Genomic DNA, 23,667 nt, shown 5'->3' with positions numbered 1-23,667 from the left:
AATTAGAACTGGATATCGGGGAGAGTGTTTGTATTTAATAGAACTGGATATCGGAGAGATTGTTTGTATTAAATGGAACTGGATATCGGAGAGAGTATTTGCATTAAAAAGAACTGGATATCTGGGAGTGTGTGTATTAAATAGAACTGGATATCGGGGAGTGAGTGCAATAAATAGAACTGGATATCGGGCGAGAGTTTGTGTATTAAATAGTACTGGATATAGGGGAGTGTGTGTAATAAATAGAACTGGATATCGGGGAGAGTGTTTGTATTAAATAGAACTGGATATCGGGGAGTGTTTTTGTGTGTTAAATAGAACTGGATATCGGGGAGTGTGTGTATTAAATAGAACTGGATATCGGAGAGTGTTTTTGTGTGTTAAATAGAACTGGATATCGGGGAGTGTGTGCATTAAATAGAACTGGATATCGGGGAAAGTGTTTGTATTAAATGGAACTGGATATCGGGGAGAGTGTATTAAATAGAACTGGATATCGGGGAGTGTGTGTATTAATTAGAAATGGATATTGGGGAGAGTGTGTGTATTAAATCGAAATGGATATCAGGGAGTGTGTGTATCAAATAGAACTGGAATTCGGGGAGAGTGTGTATTAAATAGAACTGGATATCGGGGAAAGTGTTACTATTATATATAACTGGATATTGGGGAGAGTGTGTTTTAAATAGAACTGCATATCGGGGAGTGTGTTCTTATATTAAATAGAACTGGATATCTGGGAGTGTGTGTATTAAATAGAACTGGATATCGGGGAGTGTGATCTTATATTAAATAGAACTGGATATCGCGGAGTGTGTGTATTAATTAGAAATGGATATTGGGGAGAGTGTGTGTATTAAATCGAAATGGATATCAGGGAGTGTGTGTATTAAATAGAACTGGATATCGGGGAGAGTGTGCATTAAATAGAACTGGATATCGGGGAAAGTGTTACTATTGTATATAACTGGATATTGGGGAGAGTGTGTTTTAAATAGAACTGGATATCGGGGAGTGTGTTTTTATATTAAATAGAACTGGATATCGGGGAGTGAGTGTTCTAAATAGAACTTGATATTGGGGAGAGTGTTTGTGTATTGAATAGAACTGGATATAGGGGAGTGTGAGTATTAAAAAGAACTGGATATCGGTAAGTGTGTGTATTAAATAGAACTGGATATCGGGGAGTGTGTGTATTAAATAGAACTGGATATCGGGGAGTGTGTGTATGAAAAAGAACTCGATATCGGGGAGTGTGTGCATTAAATAGAACTGGATATCGGGGAGAGTATTTGTATTAAAAAGAACTGGATATCTGGGAGTGTGTGTATGAAATAGAACTGGATATCGGGGAGTGAGTGCAATAAATAGAACTGGATATCGGGGAGAGATTTAGTGTAATAAATAGAACTGGATATCGGGGAGAGTGTTTATATTAAATAGAACTGGATATCGGGAAGTGTTTTTGTTAAACAGAACTGGATATCGGGGAGTGTCTGTATTAAATAGAACTGGATATCGGGGAATGCGTGTAATAATTAGAACTGGATATCGGGGAGAGTGTTTGTATTTAATAGAACTTGATATCGGAGAGAGTGTTTGTATTAAATGGAACTGGATATCGGGGAGAGTATTTGTATTAAAAAGAACTGGATATCTGGGAGTGTGTGTTTTAAATAGAACTGGATATCGGGGAGAGTATTTGTATTAAAAAGAACTGGATATCTGGGAGTGTGTGTATGAAATAGAACTGGATATCGGGGAGTGTGTGTAATAAATAGAACTGGATATCGGGGAGAGTGTTTATATTAAATAGAACTGGATATCGGGAAGTGTGTTTGTATTAAATAGAACTGGATATCGGGGAGTGTTTTTGTTAAACAGAACTGGATATCGGGGAGTGTCTGTATTAAATAGAACTGGATATCGGGGAGTGTTTTTGTGTATTAAATAGAACTGGATATCGCGGAGTGTGTGTATTAAATAGAACTGGATATTGGGGAGAGTGTGTGTATTAAATAGAAATGGATATCAGGGAGTGTGTGTATTAAATAGAACTGGATATCGGGGAGAGTGTGTATTAAATAGAACTGGATATCGGGGAAAGTGTTACTATTATATATAACTGGATATTGGGGAGAGTGTGTATTAAATAGAACTGGATATCGGGGATTGTGTTCTTGTATTAAATAGAACTGGATATCGGGGAGTGAGTGTTCCAAATAGAACTTGATATTGGGGAGAGTGTTTGTGTATTAAATAGAACTGGATATCGGGGAGTGTATTTGCATTAAATAGAACTGGATATCTGGGAGTGTGTGTATTGAATAGAACTGGATATCAGGGAGACTGTTTGTATTGAATATAATGGATATCGGGGAGTGTGTGTATTAAATAGAACTGGATATCGGGTAGTGTGTGTATTAAACAGAACTGGATATCGGTGAGTGTGTGTATTAAATAGAACTGGATATCGGGGAGTGTGTGTATTAAATAGATCTGGTTATCGGGGAGTGTGTGTATTAAACAGAAGTGGATTTCGGGGTGTGTGTGTATTAATTAGAACTGGATATCGGGGAGAGTGTTTGTATTTCATAGAACTGGATATCGGGTAGAGTGTTTGTATTAAATAGAACTGGATATCTGGGAGTGTTTGTATTAAATAGCACTGGATATCGGGGAGAGTGTTCTCGTAAATAGAACAGGACATCTGGCAGTGTGTGTATTAAATAGAACTGGATTTCGGGGAGTGTGTGTAATGAATCGAACTGGATATCGGGAAGCGTGAGTATTAAAACGAACTGGATATCGGGGAGTGTGTGTATTAAATAGAACTGGATATCGGGGAATGCGTGTAATAATTAGAACTGGATATCGGGGAGAGTGTTTGTATTTAATAGAACTTGATATCGGAGAGAGTGTTTGTATTAAATGGAACTGGATATCGGGGAGAGTATTTGTATTAAAAAGAACTGGATATCTGGGAGTGTGTGTATGAAATAGAACTGGATATCGGGGAGTGAGTGCAATAAATAGAACTGGATATCGGGGAGAGAGTTTGTGCATTAAATAGTACTGGATATCGGGGAGTGTGTGTAATAAATACAACTGGATATCGGGGAGAGTGTTTGTATTAAATCGAACTGGATATCGGGAAGTGTGTGTAATAAATAGAACTGGATATCGGGGAGAGTGTTTGTATTAAATAGAACTGGATATCGGGGAGTGTTTTTGTTGAACATAACTGGATATCGGGGAGTGTGTGTATTAAATAGAACTGGATATCTTGGAGTGTGTGCATTAAATCGAACTGGATATCGGGGAGTGTGTTTGTGTATTAAATAGAACTGGATATCGGGGAGTGTTTTTGTGTGTTAAATAGAACTGGATATCGCGGAGTGTGTGTATTAAATAGAACTGGATATTGGGGAGAGTGTGTGTATTAAATAGAAATGGATATCAGGGAGTGTGTGTATTAAATAGAACTGGATATCGGGGAGTGTTTTTGTTGAACATAACTGGATATCGGGGAGTGTGTGTATTTAAATAGAACTGGATATCTTGGAGTGTGTGCATTAAATCGAACTGGATATCGGGGAGTGTGTTTGTGTATTAAATAGAACTGGATATCGGGGAGTGTTTTTGTGTGTTAAATAGAACTGGATATCGGGGAGTGTGTGCATTAAATAGAACTGGATATCGGAGAGTGTTTTTGTGTGTTAAATAGAACTGGATATCGGGGAGTCTGTGCATTAAATAGAACTGGATATCGGTGAAAGTGTTTGTATTAAATAGAACTGGATATCGGGGAGTGTGTTTGTGTGTTAAATAGAACTGGATATCGCGGAGTGTGTGTATTAATTAGAAATGGATATTGGGGAGAGTGTGTATATTAAATCGAAATCGATATCAGGGAGTGTGTGTATTAAATAGAACTGGAATTCGGGGAGAGTGTGTATTAAATAGAACTGGATATCGGGGAAAGTGTTACTATTATATATAACTGGATATTGGGGAGAGTGTGTTTTAAATAGAACTGGATGTCGGGGAGTGTGTTCTTATATTAAATAGAACTGGATATCTGGGAGTGTGTGTATTAAATAGAACTGGATATCGGGGAGTGTGTTCTTATATTAAATAGAACTGGATATCGCGGAGTGTGTGTATTAATTAGAAATGGATATTGGGGAGAGTGTGTGTATTAAATCGAAATGGATATCAGGGAGTGTGTGTATTAAATAGAACTGGATATCGGGGAGAGTGTGTATTAAATAGAACTGGATATCGGGGAAAGTGTTACTATTATATATAACTGGATATTGGGGAGAGTTTGTTTGAAATAGAACTCGATATCGGGGAGTGTGTTCTTATATTAAATAGAACTGGATATCGGGGAGTGAGTGTTCTAAATAGAACTTGATATTGGGGAGAGTGTTTGTGTATTGAATAGAACTGGATATAGGGGAGTGTGAGTATTAAAAAGAACTGGATATCGGTGAGTGTGTGTATTAAATAGAACTGGATATCGGGGAGAGTATTTGTATTAAAAAGAACTGGATATCTGGGAGTGTGTGTATGAAATAGAACTGGATATCGGGGAGTGTTTTTGTTAAACAGAACTGGATATCGGGGAGTGTGTGTATTAAATAGAACTGGATATCGGGGAGTGTGTGTATTAAATAGAACTGGATATCGGTGAGAGTGTTTTGTATTAAATAGACCTGGTTATATGAGAGTGTGTTTATTAAATAGAACTGGATATCGGGGACTGTGTGTAATAAATAGAACTGGATATCGGGGAGAGTGGTTGTGCATTAAAAAGAACTGGATATCGTGGAGTGTGTGTATTAAATAGAACTGGATATCGGGGAGTGTGTTTGTATTAAATAGAACTGGCTATCTGGGAATGTTTGTATTAAATCGAACTGGATATCAGAGAGAGTTTTCGTGTGTTAAATAGAACTGGATATCGGGGAGTGTGTGTATTAAATTGAACTGGATATCGGGGAGAGTGTATTAAATAGAAGTGGATATCGGGGAGTGTGTTTGTGTATTAAATAGAACTGGATGTTGGGGAGAGTGTGTGTATAAAATAGAACTGGATATCAGGGAGTGTGTGTAATAAATAGAACTGGATATCGGGGAGAGAGTTTGTGTATTAAATAGAACTGGATATCGGGGAGTGTGTGTAATAAATAGAACTGGATATCGGGTAGTGTGTGTATTAAATACAACTGGATATCAGGGAGTTTGTTTGTATTAAATAGAACTGGATATCGGGGAGTGTGTGCATTAAATAGAATTGGCTATCGGGGAATGTGTGTATTTAGTAGAACTGGATATCGGGGAGTGTGTTTAATAAATAGAACTGGATATCGGGGAGTGTGTTTGTATTAAATAGAACTGGATATCGGGGAGAGTGTATGTAGGAAATAGAACAGGACATCTGGGAGTGTGTGTATTAAATAGAACTGGATCTCGTGGAGAGTGTTTGTATTAAATAGAACTGGATATCGGGGAGAGTGTATGTAGGAAATAGAACAGGACATCTGGGAGTGTGTGTATTAAATAGAACTGGATCTCGGGGAGTGTTTGTAATAAATCGAACTGGATATCGGGGAGCGTGTGTATAACTTAGATCTGGATATAGGGCAGTGTGTGTATTAAATAGAACTGGATATCGGGGTGTGTGTGTATTAAATAGAACTGGATATCGGGGAGTGGGTGTATTAAATAGAACTGGATATTGGGGAGTGTGTGTATGAAATAGAACTGGATATCGGGGAGTGCATGTAATAATTAGAACTGCATTTCGGGGATAGTGTTTGTATTTAATAGAACTGGATATCGGAGAGAGTGTTTGTATTGAATAGAACTGGATTTCCGGGGGTGTGTGTAATTATTTGAACTGGATATCGGGGAGTGTGTGTATTAAATAGAACGAGATATCGGGGAGTGTGTTCGTATATTAAATGGAATTGGATATCGGGGATTGAGTGTATTAAATAGAACTGGATATCGGGGAGTGTGTTTGTATTAAATAGAACTGGCTATCTGGGAATGTGTGTATTAAATAGAACTGGATATCGGGGAGGGTGTTTGCGTATTAAATAGAACTGGATATCGGGGAGTGCATTTGTGTATTAATTAGAACTGGATATCGGGGAGAGTGTTTCTGTATTAAATAGAACTGGATATCGGGGAGCGTGTTTGTGTATTAAATAGAACTGGATATTGGGGAAAGTGTTTGTATTAAATATAACCGGATATTGGGGAGAGTGTGTATTAAATAGAACTGGATATCTGGAAGTGTGTTCCTGTATTAAATGGAACTGGATATCGGGGAGTGTGTGTAATAAATAGAACTGGATATCGGGGAGTTTGTTTGTGTATTAAATAGAACTGGATATCTGGGAGTGTGTGTATTAAATAGAACTGGATATTGGGTAGAGAGTGTTTATTAAATAGAACTGGGTATCAGGGAATGTGTGTATTAAATAGAACTGGATATCGGGGAGAGTGTTCGTGTATTAAATAGAACTGGATATCGGGGAGTGTGTGTTCTAAATAGAACTGGATATCGGTGAGAGTGTTTGTGTAATAAATAGAACTGGCTATCGGGGAGTGTGTGTATCAAATAGAACTGGATATCGCGAAGTGTTTGTAATAAATAGAACTGGATATCGGCGAATGTATTTGCATTAATTAGAACTAGATATCTGGGAGTGTGTTTGTTAAGTAGAACTGGATATCGGGGAGTGTGTTTATTAAATAGAACTGGATATCGGGGAGTGTGTGTATTAAATAGAACTGGATATCGGGGAGTGTGTGTATTAAATAGAACTGGATATCGTGGAGTGTGTGCATTAAACAGAACTGGATATCGGGGAGTGTGTGTATTAAATAGAACTGGATATTGGGAATGTTTGTCTATGAATGAGAAATGGATATCGGGGAGTGTGTGTATTAAATAGAACTGGATATCGGGGAGTGTTTGACTATTAAATAGAAATGGATATCGGGGAGTGTGTTTATTGAATAGAACTGGATATCGGGGAGTGTGTGTATTAAATATAACTCGATATCAGGGAGTCTGTGTGTTCAATAGAACTGGATATCGGTGAGTGTGTATATGAAACTGAACTGGTTATCGGGTAGTGTGTGTATTAAATAGAACTGGATATCTGGGAGTGTGTGTATTAATTAGAACTGGATATCGGAGAGTGTGTTTTTTGTTAAATAGAACTGGATATCGGGGAATGTGTTTATATTAAATAGAACTGGATATCGGGGAGAGCGTTTGTATTAAGTAGAACTGGATATCTGGGAATGTATTTGCATTAAATTGAACTCGATATCTGGGAGTGTGTTTATTAATTAGAAGTGGATATCGGGCAGTGTGTGTATTAAATAGAACTGGGTCTCGGAGGGTGTTTATCTATTAAATAGAATTGGATATCGGGGAGTGTTTTTATTAAATAGAACTGGTTATCGGGGAGTCTGTGCATTAATTCGAACTGGATATCGGGGAGTGTGCGTATTAAATAGAACTGGATATTGAGGAGTGTGTTTATAAAATAGAACTGGTTATCGGGGAGTCTGTGTATTAAATAGAACTGAATATCGGGGAGTGTGTGTATTAATTAGAACTGGATATCGGGGAGTGTGTGTGTTAAATAGAAAGGGATATCGGGGAGTGCGTTTGTGTTTTAAACAGTACTGGATATCGGGGAGTGTGTTTATTAAGTAGAACTGGATATCGGGGAGTGGGTGCATTAAATAGAACTGGATATCAGGGAGTGTGTGTATTAAACAGAACTGGATATCGGGGAGTGTGTGTAATAAATAGAACTGGATATCGGGGAGAGAGTTTGTGTATTAAATAGAACTGGATAGAGGGGAGTGTGTGTAATAAATAGAACTGGATATCGGGGAGTGTCTTTATAACATGCAACTGGATATCAGGGAGTGTGTTTGTATTAAATAGAACTGGATATCGGGGAGAGTGTTTGTATTAAATAGAACTGGATATCGGGGAGTGTGTGTATTAAACAGAATTGGATATCGGGGAGTGTGTGTATTTAGGAGAACTGGATATCGGGGAGTTTGTTTAATAAGTAGATCTGGATATCGGGGAGTGTGTGTATTTAATAGAACAGGATATCTGGGAGAGTGTTTGTTTTTAATAGAACTGGATATCGTGGAGAGTGTTTGTATTAAATAGAACTGGATATCGGGGAGAGTGTTTATTGTAAATAGAACAGGACATCTGGGAGTGTGTGCATTAAATAGAACTGGATCTCGGGGAGTGTTTGTAATAAATCGAACTGGATATCGGCGAGCGTGTGTATAAATTAGATCTGGATATCGGGCAGTGTGTGTATTAAATAGAACTGGATATCGGGGAGTGTGTGTATTACATAGAACTGCATATCGGGGAGTGGTTGTATTAAATGGAACTGGATATCGGGGAGTGGGTGTATTAAATAGAACTGGATATCAAGGGGCGTGTGTATTAAAAAGAACTGGATATTGGGGAGTGTGTGTATGAAATAGAACTGGATATCGGGGAGTGCGTGTAATAATTAGAACTGCATTTCGGGGAGAGTGTTTGTATTCAATAGAACTGGATATCGGAGAGAGTGTTTGTATTAAATAGAACTGGATATCCGGGGGTGTGTGAATTAAATTGAACTGGAAATCGGGGAGTGTGTGTATTAAATAGAACTGGATATCGGGGAGTGTGTGTATTATATAGAACTGGATATCGGGGAGTGTGTTTGTATTAAATAGAACTGGCTATCTGGGAATGTGTGTATTAAATAGAACTGGATATCGGAGAGTGTTTTTGTGTATTAAATAGAAGTGGATATCGGGGAGTGTGTGCATTAAATAGAACTGGATATCGGGGAAAGTGTTTGTATTAAATAGAACTGGATATCGGGGAGAGTGTATTAAATAGAACTGGATATCGGGGAGTGTGTTTGTGTATTAAATAGAACTGGATATCGGGGAGTGTGTGTATTAAATAGAACTGGATATTGGGTAGAGAGTGTTTATTAAATAGAAATAGATATCAGGGAGTGTGTGTATTAAATAGAACTGGATATCGGGGAGAGTGTTCGTGTATTAAATAGAACTGGATATCGGGGAAAGTGTTAGTATTAAATATAACTGGATATTGGGGAGTGCGTTCTTGTATTAAATAGAACTGGATATCGGTGAGAGGGTTTATGTAATAAATAGAACTGGGTATCGGGGAGTGTGTGTATCACATAGAACTGGATGTCGGGGAGAGTGTTTGTATTAAATAGAACTGGATATCGGTGAGAGTGTTTGTATTAAATAGAACTGGATATCTGTGAGTGTGTGTATTAAATTGAACTGGATATCGGGGAGAGTGTTTGTGTGTTAAATAGAACTGGATATCGGGGAGTGTGTGTGTTAAATCGAACGGGATATCGGGGAGTGTGTTTGTGTATTAAATAGAACTGGATATCAGGAAGTGTGTTTGTTTAGTAGAACTGGATATCGGGGACTGTGTTTATTAAATAGAACTGGATATCGGGTGTGTGTGTATTAAATAGAACTGGATATCAGGCACTGTGGGTATAAACAGAATTGGATATCGCGGAGTGTGTCTAATAAATACAACTGGATATCGGCGAATGTATTTGCATTAATTAGAACTAGATATCTGGGAGTGTGTTTATTAAGTAGAACTGGATATCGGGGAGTGTGTTTATTAAATAGAACTGGATATCGGGGAGTCTGTGTATTAAATAGAACTGGATATCGGGGAGTGTGTGTATTAAATAGAACTGGATATCGGGGAGTGTGTGTATTAAACAGAACTGGATATCGGGGAGTGTGTGTATTAAATAGAACTGGATATCGGGGAGTGTTTGTCTATTAATTAGAAATGGATATCGGGGAGTGTGTGTATTAAATAGAACTGGATATCGGGGAGTGTTTGACTATTAAATAGAAATGGATATCGGGGAGTGTGTTTATTGAATAGAACTGGATATCGGGGAGTGTGTGTATTAAATAGAACTGGATATCGGGGAGTGTTTGACTATTAAATAGAAATGGATATCGGGGACTGTGTTTATTCAATAGAACTGGAATACGGGGAGTGTGTTTATTGAATAGGACTGGTAATCGGGGAGTGTGTGTATTAAATAGAACTCGATATCAGGGAGTCTGTGTGTTCAATAGAACTGAATATCGGTGAGTGTATGTATGAAACAGAACTGGTTATCGGGGAGTGTGTGTATTAAACAGAACTGGATATCGGGGAGTGTGCGTCTTAAGTAGAACTGGATATCGGTAGTGCGTGTATTAAATAGAACTGGATATCGGGGAGTGTTTGTCTATTAAATAGAACTGGATATCGGGGAGTGTGTGAGTTGAATAGAACTGGATATCGGGGAGTGTGTTTGTATAAAATAGAACTGGATATCGGAGTTTGTTTGTCTGTTAAATAGAACTGGAATACGGGGAGTGTGTTTATTGAATAGGACTGGTAATCGGGGAGTCTGTGTATTAAACAGAACTGGATATCGGGGAGTGTGTGTATTAATTAGAACTGGATATCGGGGAGCGTGTGTATTAAATAGAACTGGATATCGGGGAGTGTGTGTATTAAATAGAACTGGATATCGGGGAGTGTGTTTGTGTATTAAATAGAACTGGATATCGGGGATTGAGTGTATTATATAGAACTGGATATCGGGGAGTGTGTTTGTATTAAATAGAACTGGCTATCTGGTTATGTGTGTATTAAATAGAACTGGATATCGGAGAGTGTTTTTGTGTATTAAATAGAAGTGGATATCGGGGAGTGTGTGCATTAAATAGAACTGGATATCGGGGAAAGTGTTTGAATTAAATAGAACTGGATATCGGGGAGAGTGTATTAAATAGAACTGGATATCGGGGAGTGTGTTTGTTTATTAAATAGAACTGGATATCGGGGAGTGTGTGCATTAAATAGAACTGGATATTGGGTAAAGAGTGTTTATTAAATAGAAATAGATATCAGGGAGTGTGTGTATTAAATAGAACTGGATGTCGGGGAGTGTTTGACTATTAAATAGAAATGGATATCGGGGAGTGTGTTTATTGAATAGAACTGGATATCGGGGAGTGTGTGTATTAAATAGAACTGGATATCGGGGAGTGTTTGACTATTAAATAGAAATGGATATCGGGGACTGTGTTTATTCAATAGAACTGGAATACGGGGAGTGTGTTTATTGAATAGGACTGGTAATCGGGGAGTGTGTGTATTAAATAGAACTCGATATCAGGGAGTTTGTGTGTTCAATAGAACTGGATATCGGTGAGTGTATGTATGAAACAGAACTGGTTATCGGGGAGTGTGTGTATTAAACAGAACTGGATATCGGGGAGTGTGTGTCTTAAGTAGAACTGGATATCGGTAGTGCGTGTATTAAATAGAACTGGATATCGGGGAGTGTTTGAGTTGAATAGAACTGGATATCGGGGAGTGTGTTTGTATAAAATAGAACTGGATATCGGAGTTTGTTTGTCTGTTAAATAGAACTGGAATACGGGGAGTGTGTTTATTGAATAGGACTGGTAATCGGGGTGTCTGTGTATTAAACAGAACTGGATATCGGGGAGTGTGTGTATTAATTAGAACTGGATATCGGGGAGCGTGTGTATTAAATAGAACTGGATATCGGGGAGTGTGTGTATTAAATAGAACTGGATATCGGGGAGTGTGTTTGTGTATTAAATAGAACTGGATATCGGGGAGTGTGTGCATTAAATAGAACTGGATATCGGGGAAAGTGTTTGTATTAAATAGAACTGGATATCGGGGAGAGTGTATTAAATAGAACTGGATATCGGGGAGTGTGTTTGTGTATTAAATAGAACTGGATATCGGGGAGTGTGTGCATTAAATAGAACTGGATATTGGGTAGAGAGTGTTTATTAAATAGAAATAGATATCAGGGAGTGTGTGTATTAAATAGAACTGGATGTCGGGGAGAGTGTGTTCTAAATAGAACTGGATATCGGTGAGAGGGTTTGTGTAATAAATATAACTGGTTATCGGGGAGTGTGTGTATCACACAGAACTGGATGTCGGGGAGAGTGTTTGTATTAAATAGAACTGGATATCGGTGAGAGTGTTTGTATTAAATAGAACTGGATATCTGTGAGTGTTTGTATTAAATTGAACTGGATATCGGGGAGAGTGTTTGTGTATTAAATAGAACTGGATATCGGGGAGTGTGTGTGTTAAATCGAACGGGATATCGGGGAGTGTGTTTGTGTATTAAATAGAACTGGATATCGGGGAGTGTGTGTGTTAAATCGAACGGGATATCGGGGAGTGTGTTTGTGTATTAAATAGAACTGGATATCAGGAAGTGTGTTTGTTCAGTAGAACTGGATATCGGGGACTGTGGGTATTAAACAGAACTGGATATCGCGGAGTGTGTCTAATAAATAGAACTGGATATCGCCGAATGTATTTGCATTAATTAGAACTAGATATCTGGGCGTGTGTTTACTAAGTAGAACTGGATATCGGGGAGTGTGTTTATTAAATAGAACTGGATATCGGGCAGTGTGTGCATGAAACAGAACTGGATATCGGGGAGTGTGTGTATTAAACAGAACTGGATATCGGGGAGTCTGTGTATTAAATAGAATTGGATATCGGGGAGTGTGTGTATTAAATAGAACTGGATATCGGGGAGTGTGTGTATTAAACAGAACTGGATATCGGGGATTGTGTGTATTAAATAGAACTGGATATCGGGGAGTATTTGTCTATTAATTAGAAATGGATATCGGGAAGTGTGTGTATTAAATAGAACTGGATATCGGGGAGTGTGTTTATTAAATAGAACTGGATATCGGGCAGTGTGTGCATGAAACAGAAATGTATATCGGGGAGTGTGTTTATTGAATAGAACTGGATATTGGGGAGTGTGTTTGTATTAAATAGAACTGGATATCGGGGAGTGTTTGACTATTAAATAGAAATGGATATCGGGGAGTGTGTTTATTGAATAGAACTGGATATCGGGGAGTGTGTGTATTTATTAGAACTGGATATCGGGGAGTGTTTGACTATTAAATAGAAATGGATATCGGGGAGTGTGTTTATTGAATAGAACTGGAATACGGGGAGTGTGTTTATTGAATAGGACTGGTAATCGGGGAGTGTGTGTATTAAATAGAACTCGATATCAGGGAGTCTGTGTGTTCAATAGAACTGGATTTCGGTGAGTGTGTGTATGAAACAGAACTGGTTTTCGGGGAGTGTGTGTATTAAACAGAACTGAATATCGGGGAGTGTGTGTATTAAGTGGGACTGGATATCGGTGAGTGTTTGTCTATTAAATAGAACTGGATATCGGGAGTGTGTGAGTTGAATAGAACTGGATATCGGGGAGTGTGTTTGTATAAAATAGAACTGGATATCGGAGTTTGTTTGTCTGTTAAATAGAACTGGAATACGGGGAGTGTGTTTATTGAATAGGACTGGTAATCGGGGAGTCTGTGTATTAAACAGAACTGGATATCGGGGAGTGTGTGTATTAATTAGAACTGGATATCGGGGAGCGTGTGTATTAAATAGAACTGGATATCGGGGAGTGTGTGTTAAATAGAACTGGATATCGGGGAGAGCCTTTGTCTATGAAATAGAACTGGATATCGGGGAGTGTGTGTATTAATTAGAACTGGATATCCGGGAGTGTGTGTATTAAATAGAACTGGTTAACGGGGAGAGTGTTTTTGTATTAAATAGAAATGGATATCGGGGTATGTGTTTGCATTAAATAGAACTGGATATCGGATAGAGCGTTTGTATTAAATAGAACTGGATACCTGGGAGTGTGTGTAATAAATTGAACTCGATATCGAGAAGTGTGTTTATTAAATAGAACTGGATATCGGGAAGTGTGTGTAATAAATAGAACTGGATATCGGGGAGAGCGTTTGTATTAAGTCGAACTGGATATCTGGGAATGTATTTGCATTAAATTGAACTCGATATCTGGGAGTGTGTTTATTAATTAGAAGTGGATATCGGGCAGTGTGTGTATTAAATAGAACTGGGTCTCGGAGGGTGTTTATCTATTAAATAGAATTGGATAACGGGGAGTGTTTTTATTAATTCGAACTGGATATCGGGGAGTGTGTGTATTAAATAGAACTGGATATCGGGGACTGTGTGTATTTAATAGAACTGGATATCGGGGAGTGTGTGTCTTAAACAGAACTGGATATCGGGGACTGTGTGTATTTAATAGAACTGGATATCGGGGAGTGTGTGTATGAAACGGAACTGGATATCGGGGAGTGTGTGTGTGTGTTAAAAAGAACTGGATATCGAGGAGTGTGTGTATTAATTAGAACGGGATATCGGGGAGTGTGTATATTAAGTAGAACTGCATTTCGGGGAGTGTGTGTATTAAATAGAACTGGATATCGGGGATTGTGTGTATTAAATAGAACTGGATATCCGGGAGTGTTTGTTTATTAAATGGTAGTGGATATTCCAGGAGTGTCTGTGTTGTGCCTTTTATCTGACCCTCGTTCTGTTGTGGGCAGTTGGCCATTGATGGTGTTGTCGATCCGGATGGCGCCCGACTGTATTATGAAGCGACTGTTCGAACACAAACCATCGTCCAGAATTATTTCCAATTGAAAGCCCCTCCTCACGTCTCATTCTCCCACTTGCTGTGTCGCACTGCGGTTACAGGTTAGTCAATGTTCCACACTGAGAGCAAGAAAGGTCCGGACGTGCAGTACTGAGGGAAAAACGCACTGTCGGAGGGTCGGTACTGAGGGAGCGCCGCACTGTCAGAGGGTCAGAACAGAGGAAGCGCCACACTGTCGGAGGGTCAGTACTGAGCGAGCGCCGCACTGTCGGAGGGTCAGTACTGAGGAAGCGCCGCACTGTCGGAGGGTCAGTACTGAGCGAGCGCCGCACTGTCGGAGGGTCGGTACTGAGGGAGCGCCGCACTGTCAGAGGGTCAGAACAGAGGAAGCGCCGCACTGCCGTAGGGTCAGTACTGAGGGAACAACGCACTGTCGGAGGGTCAGTACTGAGCGAGCGCCGCACTGTCGGAGGGTCGGTACTGAGGGAGCCCTGCACTGTCGGAGGGTCAGTACTGAGCGAGCGCCGCACTGTCGGAGGGTCGGTACTGAGGGAGCGCTGCACTGTCAGAGGGTCAGAACAGAGGAAGCGCCGCACTGTCGTAGGGTCAGTACTGAGGGAACAACGCACTGTCGGAGGGTCAGTACTGAGCGAGCGCCGCACTGTCGGAGGGTCGGTACTGAGGGAGCCCTGCACTGTCGGAGGGTCGGTACTGAGGGAGCGCCGCACTTTCTGAGAGTCGGAACTGAGGGAGTGTCGCAGTGTCAGAGGGTCGGTACTGAGGGAGGGCCGCACTGTCTGAGGGTTGATACTGAGGGAGCGCCGCACTGTCGGAGGGTCGATACTGAGGGAGCGCCGCACTGTCGGAGGGTCAATACTGAGGGAGCGCTGCACTGTCGGAGGGTCAGTGCTGAGCGAGCGCCGCACTGTCGGAGGGTCAGTGCTGAGGTTGCGCCGTACTGTCGGAAGTTCAGTACTGAGGGAAGGCCTCACTGTCGGAGGTGCCATCGCAGAATGAGACTTTATACCGAGGCCCCGTCTGCCCCCTCATGTGGACGTAAAAGGTCCCGCGGCCATTATTTCGAATCAGAGCTGGGAAGTTATCCCCTATAATCTGGGGCCAACATTTGTCACTCAACCAACGCCACAAAAAACAGATGATCTGGTCATTTATCACTTTGCTGTTTGTGGGATCTTCCTGTGCACAAATTGGCTGCCTCGTTCCCCTCATCACAACAGTGACCGCACTTCAAAAGTAATTAATTGTCTGGAAAGCGCTCTGGAAAGGTCCAGAGGTGTTGAAAGTCGTTATGTCAATGAAAATTTTTCCTCGTTCTTACTCAAGGTTTGTCCGTTGGGAACTCTGCCCTTAACTATCTCAAACTTAAGCTCCAAGTTTCATCCCATGGTCTGTTATCTGGGTTTACAATGAATTGCAACGATCCAGTCAGTCCCGTTCCCCCCACTGCTCGTTCCCCGCAGCCCTGCAAATTTCCCCTCTTCGAAAATTTACCGAGTTCCCTGTTGAAAGTTACTATTTAATGTGTGGAATCATTTCTGATTATCTACCGCTCTGGTTCTTTAGACAATTATCTTAATTTTTATTTTATTCGTTCATGGGATGTGGGCGTCGCTGGCGAGGCGGGCATTTATTGCCCATCCCTAATTGCCCTTGAGAAGGTGATGGTGAGCCGCCTTTTTGAACCGCTGCAGTCTGTGTGCTGAAGGTTCTCCCACAGAATCATAGAATCATAGAATCATAGAAGTTACAACATGGAAACATGTCCATGTCGCCCAGTTTATACCACTAAGCTAGTCCCAATTGCCTGCACTTGGCCCATATCCCTCTATACCCATCTTACCCATGTAACTGTCCAAATGCTTTTTAAAAGACAAAATTGTACCCGTCTCTACTACTGCCTCTGGCAGCTCGTTCCAGACACTCACCACCCTTTAAGTGAAAAAATTGCCCCTCTGGACCCTTTTGTATCTCTCCCCTCTCACCTTAAATCTATGTCCCCTCGTTATAGACTCCCCTACCTTTGGGAAAAGATTTTGACTATCTACCTTATCTATGCCCCTCACTATTTTATAGACTTATATAAGATCTGTGCTCTTGGGAAGGGAATTCCAGGATTTTGACCCAGCGACGATGAAGGAACGGCGATATATTTCCAAGTCGGGATGGTGTGTGTCTTGGAGGGGAACGTGCAGGTGTTGTTGTTCCCATGTACCTGCTGCCCTTGTCCTTCTAGGTGATAGACGTCATGGGTTTGGGAGGTACTGTCGAAGAAGCCTTGTCGAGTTGCTGCAGTTCATTCTGTGGATGGTACACACTGCAGCCACGATGCGCCAGTGGTGAAGGGATTGAATGTTTAGGGTGGTGGATGGGGTGCCAATCAAGCGGGCTGCTTTGTCCTGGATGGTGTCGAGCTTCTTGAGTATTGTTGGAGCTGCACTCATCCAGGCAAGTGGAGAGTATTCCATCACACTCCTGACTTGTGCCTCGTAGATGGTGGAAAGGCTTTGGGGAGTTAGGTGAGTCACTCGCCGCAGAATCCCCAGCCTCTGACCTGCTCTTGAAGCCACAGTATTTATGTGGCTGGTCCAGTTAAGTTTCTGGTCAATGGTGACCCCCAGTATGTTGATGGTGGGGGATTCGGCGATTGTAATGCCGTTGAATGTCAAGGGGAGGTGGTTAGACTCTCTCTTGTTGGAGATGGTCATTGCCTGGCACTTGTCTGGCGCGAATTTGTGTCCTTCTGATGTCTGTTGCTATCCTCCGCACTGTTTACTACATTTCCGAGTTTCATAAGAACATAAGAAATAGGAGCGGGAATAGTCCATTCGACCCCTCGAGCCTGCTCCTCCATTCATAAGAACATAAGAAATAAGAGCTGGAGTAGGTCAATCGGCCCCTCGAGCCTGCTCCGCCATTCAATAAGATCATGGCTGATCTGATCCTAACCTCAAATCTAAAGAACACAAGAATTTGGAGCAGGACCCGGCCACTCAGCCCCTGGGCCCGCTCCGCCACCCACAGGGCCTTGACCGATCCGAACTCAGCTTCATGTCCAATTTCCAGCCCGCTCCCCGTATCCCCATTCAATCAGATCAAGGCTGATCTTCGACCTCAACTCCACTTTCCCGCCCGATCCCCATATCCCCCGATTCCCCTAGAGTCCAAAAATCTATCGATCTCAGCCTTGACTATACTCAACGACTCAGCATCCACAGCCCTCTGGGGTAGAGAATTCCAAAGATTCACAACCCTCTGAGTGAAGAAATTCCTCCTCACCTCAGTCTTGGATGGCCGACCCCTTTTCCTGAGACGAAGCCCCCTCGTTCCTGACTCTCAAGCAAGGGGGAAGCAGCCTCTCAGCGTCTACCCTGTCAAGCCCCCTCAGAATCTTAGATGTTTCAATGAGATAAACTCTCAGTCTTCTAAACTCCAGAGTGTATAGGCCCATTCCACTCAACCTCCTCATTGGAAAACCCTGTCATCCCTGCAATTAATCTAGTGAACCTTCGTTGCACCGCCTCTAAGGCAAGTATATCCTTCCTTAGATAAGGAGACCAGAACTGTAGACAATACTCCGGGTGTGGTCTCACTGGACCCCCGTACAACTATAGTCAGACTTCAAGAGTTTTTGTGTCATCTGCAAACTTTGAAATTATCCCCCCTGTACCCAAGTCCAGGTCATTAATATATATCAAAAAGAGCAGTGGTCCCAATACTGACCCCTGGGGAACACCAATGTATACCTCCCTCCAGTCTGAAAAACAACCATTCACCACTACTCTCTGCTTTCCACCCCTCAACCAATGTTGTATCCAAGCGGCCACTGTCCCTTTAAACTCGTTGGCTTTAATTTTACTAATACGTATAGTATGTGATACTTTGAAAGTCCATGTTGGAACATAGGAACAGGAGAAGGCCATTCAGCCCCTCGAGCCTGCTCCGCCATTCAATTAAATCATGTCTGATCTGTATCTTAACTCCGTCTACCCACCATGGTTCAATATCCCTTCACACCCTAAGCCAACGAAAATCGATCAATTTCAGTTTTCAAATTTTCAATTGGCCCCCCACCCCGGCCTTTGCAACTATTTGGGAGAGGAATTTCCAGATTTCCACTCCCCTTTGTGTGAAGAAATGCTTCCTGACATCACCCCTGAACGGCCGAGCTCGAATTTTAAGGTTCTGCCCCCCCACTCCGAGGCCAATATATCCGTCCGGAGGTGCGGTGCCCAGAACTGAACCCAGTTCTCCAGATGGGGTCTGACCAGAGCCTCATATAACTGGAGCACAAACTCCTCCCCTTTGTATACACCCAGCAGTACGTGCCATACCTACTCTCCGTCTCTCTCTAGCGTATCCTGGATGCTTGAATAAGTTAAACACTGACCTCCTTTCCCCTGCAACAAACTATTCAGCTGTGATATGCTGCACACTCTTCTACCCCAGGTCACCAGGAGAATTCTGGTGAAACAAGCCAGGCACTGCATGCCCAGAACTGCCTGCTGGACCCAGAGGCAACGGCCTGTTCGAAAGAGCCTCCAGCGTACGCAGCCAGAGACTTCAGGTAAAGGGCAGCTAACTGACCCCCTCGCTCGCCGTGACCCCCTCGCTCGCCACGAGCCCCCTCGCTCTGACCACTCGCTCTGACCACTCGCTCGCCAAGATCACCCTCGCTCCCCGTGAACCCGCTTGCTCGCCGTGACCCTCTCGCTCGCTCTGACCCCTCGCTCTGACCCCTCGCCATGATCCCCGTCGCTATCTGTAACCCCCTCGCTCTGACCACGAACCCTCGCTCTGAACCCGCCCCTCGCCCTGTCCACCTCGCTCGCGCCGGACGCCCCTCATCGCCTGCCGTTCGCACCCTCCCCCACCCCCACCTCGCCCGTCGGCCGATCCGGCCTCACCCACTCTCCCCTCCCTCCACGGTCCCTCCTTATCTCCTCCCCCACCCCACACTCTAACTTTGAACCTCCTCCTTTTCCAGTGCCTTCCTGTACCTCAACGATGAATTTGAAGGAGGAGCTTTCTTCTTCACCAATCAAGATGCAGAAACTATCTCAGTAAGTTCCCTTCACTCCGAAAAATAATCATAACCCCAATCCCCGCCCCGCACTGACGGGACAGTGTTGAGTGTGCTTTGCTCTGCATCTAAACCGATCTGTACCTGCCCTGGGAGTGTTTGATGGGACAGTGTAGAGGGAGCTTTACTCTGTATCTAACTCTGTACCTGCCCTGGGAGTGTTTGACGGGACAGTGTAGAGGGAGCTTTACTCTATATCTAACCCGTTCTGTACCTGCCCTGGGAGGGTTTGATGGGAAAGTGTAGAGGGTGCGTTACTCTGTATCTAACCCGTGCTGTACATGCCCTGGGAGTGTTTGATGGGACAGTGCAGAGGGAGCTTTACTCTGTATCTAAACCTGTACCTGCCCTGGGAGTGTTTAATGGGACAGTGCAGAGGGAGCTGTACTCTGTATCTAATCCGGTCTGTACCTGACCTGGGAGTGTTTGATGAGACAGTGTAGAGGGAGCGTTACTCTCTGATCACTCTCTGAGTTCTTATCATTCTGTTCCAGGCTGAGATCGAGCCCAAGTGCGGCCGACTTGTGACCTTCAAGTCGGGAGCTGAGAATCCACATGGTGTGCAAGGTGTGACTGGGGGCCAGCGCTGTGCTGTGTCTCTCTGGTTCACCCTGGATCGCCAACACCGTGAAAAGGTCAGTCTCCCCCTCCCCGTCTGTCTCTTCCCCTCTCCGTCTCTCTCTTCCCCGCTCCGTCTCCCTCTCCCCCGCTCCGCCTCTCTCTCCCCCGCTCCGTCTCTCCCTCCGCCCCCTCCGTCTCTCTCTCCCTCCCGTTCCGTCTCTCTCTCTTCCCCCCGCTCCGTCTCTCTCTCCCGCCCCGCTCCGTCTCTCTCTCGCCCCAGCCCCGTCTCTCTCTCCCCCCCCACTCCGTCACTCTCGCTCTCCCCCCACTCCGTTTCCTTCTCAACCCCCGCTCTGTCTCTCTCTTACCCCCGCTCCATCTCTCTCTCCCCCCAGTCCGTCTATTTTTCCCCACCGGTCCATCTATTTTTCCCTCCCGGTCCGTCTCCCCCCCCCACCCCCGCTCCGTCTCTCTATCCGTCTCCGTCGCTCCGTCTCTCTCTCTGTGTCCCTCGCTCCCTCTATCTCTACATCTCCCTCCATCTCCCTCGCTCTCTCGATCTCTCCGTCTCCCTCGCTCTCTCTATCTCTCCCTCTCTACCCTCTCTCTCTCTCTCTCTCTACTCTCTCTCCCTCAGGGTCTCTCTCTCTCTCTGTCTCTCTCTCCACACCCTCTACCTTTCTCTCTATCTCTCCCCCCTCTCTCCATCTCCATCTCTGTCTCTCACTCTCTCTCTCTGTCTCTCTGATTCTCTCTTTCCCTCCCTGTTTCTCTCCCCCATCGCCCCATCGATCTCTCTCCATCTCTCTCTCTCTCCCCTCTCTCTCTCAAACCCCCCCACTATCTCTCTTCGCTCTCCCTCTCTCCTTCTCTCTCCGTGTCTGTGTATTTCTGATTCTCTTTCTCTTTCCCTCTCTGTTTCTCTCTCCCGCTCTCTCTTGCTCTCTCTCTCTCGCCCCTCTCTCCCATTCTCACTCTCTCCCCTCCACCTCTCCCCCCTTCCTCTCCCCACTTCCTGTCTCCCTCTCTCTCTCTCTCCCTCTCCCTCTCTCTCTCCCTCTCTCTCCCACTCTCTCTCCGTCTCTCTCTCCCTCTCTCTCCATCTCCGTCTCTCTCCCGCTCCCTCTCTCTCCCACTCCCTCCCTCTCCCTCTCCAACTCTCTCCCTCTCCCTCTCCCTCCCTCTCCCTCTCCCTCTCTCTCCCACTCCCTCTCCCTATCTCTCCGTCTCCCTCTCCCTCTCGCTAACTCTCTCTCCCTCTCCCTCTCCCTCCCTCTCCCTCTCCCTCTCTCTCCCACTCCCTCTCCCTATCTCTCCGTCTCCCTCTCCCTCTCGCTAACTCTCTCTCCCTCTCCCTCTCTCCCTCTCCCTCCTTCTCTCTCCCTATCCCTCACCCTCTCTCTCCGTCTCCTTCTCCCTCTCGCCCCTCTCTCTCCCTCTCGCTCTCCCTCCCTCTCTCTCCCTCTCCCTCCCTCTATCTCCCTCCCTCTCCCTCCCTCTCTCCCCTCTCTCTCCCTCTCTCCCACTCTACCTCTCTCTCTCCGTCTCCCTCACTCTCACTCTCCCACCCTCCCTCTCCCTCTTTCCCCCTCCCTCTCCCTCTCTCCCCTTCTCTCCCCCGAACCCTCTCCCTCCCTCTAGCTCCCACTGCCCCCTCTCTCGCCCCCTCTATCCCTCTCCCTCTCTCTGCGTCTCCCTCTCTCTCCCTCTCCCTCTCTCTCCCTCTCCCTCTCTCTCCCTCTTCCTTTATCCCTCTCCCTCTCCATCCCTCTCTCTCCCTCTCTCTCCCTCCCTCACTCTCTCTCCCTCCCTCTCCCCCCTCCCTCCCCCTCTCCCTCTCACTCCCTCTCTGCCCCTCTTCCTCCCTCTATCCACCCCTCACTCTCACTCTCCGTCTACCACTCTCACCCTCTCCCTCTCTCTCCTTCTCTCCCGCACACCCTCTCCCTTCCTCTACCTCCCACTGCCCCGTCTCTCTCCCCCTCTCTCTCCCACTCTCTCTCTCACCCCCTCTCTCCACTCTCTCTCTCCATCTGATCCTCTCCATCTGACCCTCTCCATCTGACCCTCTCCCTCTGACACTCTCCCTCTGACCCTCTCCCTCTCTCCCTCACCCTCTCTCCCTCACCCTCTCTCCCTCTCTGTGCCTCTGACTTTCTGATTCCCTCAATCTTTCCCTCCCTGTTTCTCTCTCCCCCAGTCTCTCTCTCTCCCCCTCTCTCTACCTGTCTCTCCCACTCTCTCTCTCTCGCCCCCTCTCCCTCCCTGTCTCTCCCTCCCTCCCCCTCTCTGTGCCTCCTCCCTCCCCCTCTCCCTCCCCCTCTGCCTTACTCTCTCCCTCATTCTCTCTTTCTCCACCTCTCTCTCCCTCCCCCTCTCTTCTCTCTCCCCCCTCCCTCTCTATCTCTCTCATTCTCCCCCACCCTCTCTCACTCTCTCCCCTCTCACTCTCTCTCCCCCTCACTCTCACCCTCTCTCTCACTCCCTCTCTCCCCTCTCTCTCTTCCCCTATCTCTCTCACTCGCTCACTCCCCTCTCTCTCTCCCCCTCTCTCTCACTCTATCTCTCCGCCTCTCTCCCGACATCTCTCGCTCTACATCTCTCTCTCTACATCTCTCACTCACTCCCTCTCACTCACTCCCTCTCTCTGCCCCATTCTCTCCCCCTTTCTCGACCCCTTTCTCTCCCCTTTCTCTCTCCCCCCTTCTCTCTCTCCCTTTTTCTCTCCGCCTATCTCCCCCTCTCTCTCTCCCTCCCCCTCTCTCTCTGCCACACTCTCGCTCTCTCTCTCTCTCCCCTCTCTCTCTATCTCCCCCTCTCTATTTCCCTCACACTCTCTCTTTCTCACTCCCACTTACTCTCACTCCGTCTCTCCCCTTCTCTCTCACTCCATCTCTCGCCTCTCTCTCACTCCCTCTCTCACCCTCTCCCTCTCTCCCTCTCCCTCTCTCTCCCTCTCCACTCTCTCTCTCCCCCTCTGTCTCTCTCCCCCTCTCTCTCCCCCTCTGTCTCTCCCCCTCTCTCTCCCCCTCTCTCTCCCCCTCTCTCTCTCTACCCTCTCTCTCTCACTCCCCCCTCTCTCTCTCCCACACTCTCGTTCTCTCTCTCTCCCCTCTCTCTCTATCTCCCCCTCTCTATTTCCCTCACACTCTCTCTCTCACTCCCTCTCACTCAGTCTCTCCCCCTTCTCTCTCACTCCATCTCTTCCCCTATCTCTCACTCCCTCTCTCCCTCTCTCACCGTCTCCCTCTCTCCCTCCCCCTCTCTCTCCCTCTCCCTTCTCTCTCTCCCCCTCTGTCTCTCTCCCCCTCTCTCTCCCCCTCTGTCTCTCCCCCTCTCTCTTCCCCTCTC

The 23,667-nt window shown here is 44.7% G+C and overlaps 1 protein-coding gene across 1 annotated transcript in view; it reads left to right on the top strand.

Annotated features, from left to right (window-relative positions):
* LOC137310604 (prolyl 3-hydroxylase 1-like) overlaps positions 1–23,667 on the top strand; it is a 117,014-nt gene that overhangs the window by 73,421 nt on the left and 19,926 nt on the right. Inside the window, exons 11-14 of the mRNA XM_067978329.1 lie at positions 14,605–14,755; positions 19,122–19,239; positions 19,660–19,735; positions 20,250–20,390. Coding sequence (XP_067834430.1) covers positions 14,605–14,755; positions 19,122–19,239; positions 19,660–19,735; positions 20,250–20,390 — 486 coding nt within the window. The remainder of the gene's footprint in view (positions 1–14,604; positions 14,756–19,121; positions 19,240–19,659; positions 19,736–20,249; positions 20,391–23,667) is intronic.

Source organism: Heptranchias perlo, unplaced genomic scaffold (assembly GCF_035084215.1).
Source record: "Heptranchias perlo isolate sHepPer1 unplaced genomic scaffold, sHepPer1.hap1 HAP1_SCAFFOLD_264, whole genome shotgun sequence".
In the NCBI taxonomy this organism is placed as follows: Eukaryota; Metazoa; Chordata; class Chondrichthyes; order Hexanchiformes; family Hexanchidae; genus Heptranchias; species Heptranchias perlo.
This window is presented reverse-complemented; position numbering and strand designations above follow the sequence as displayed.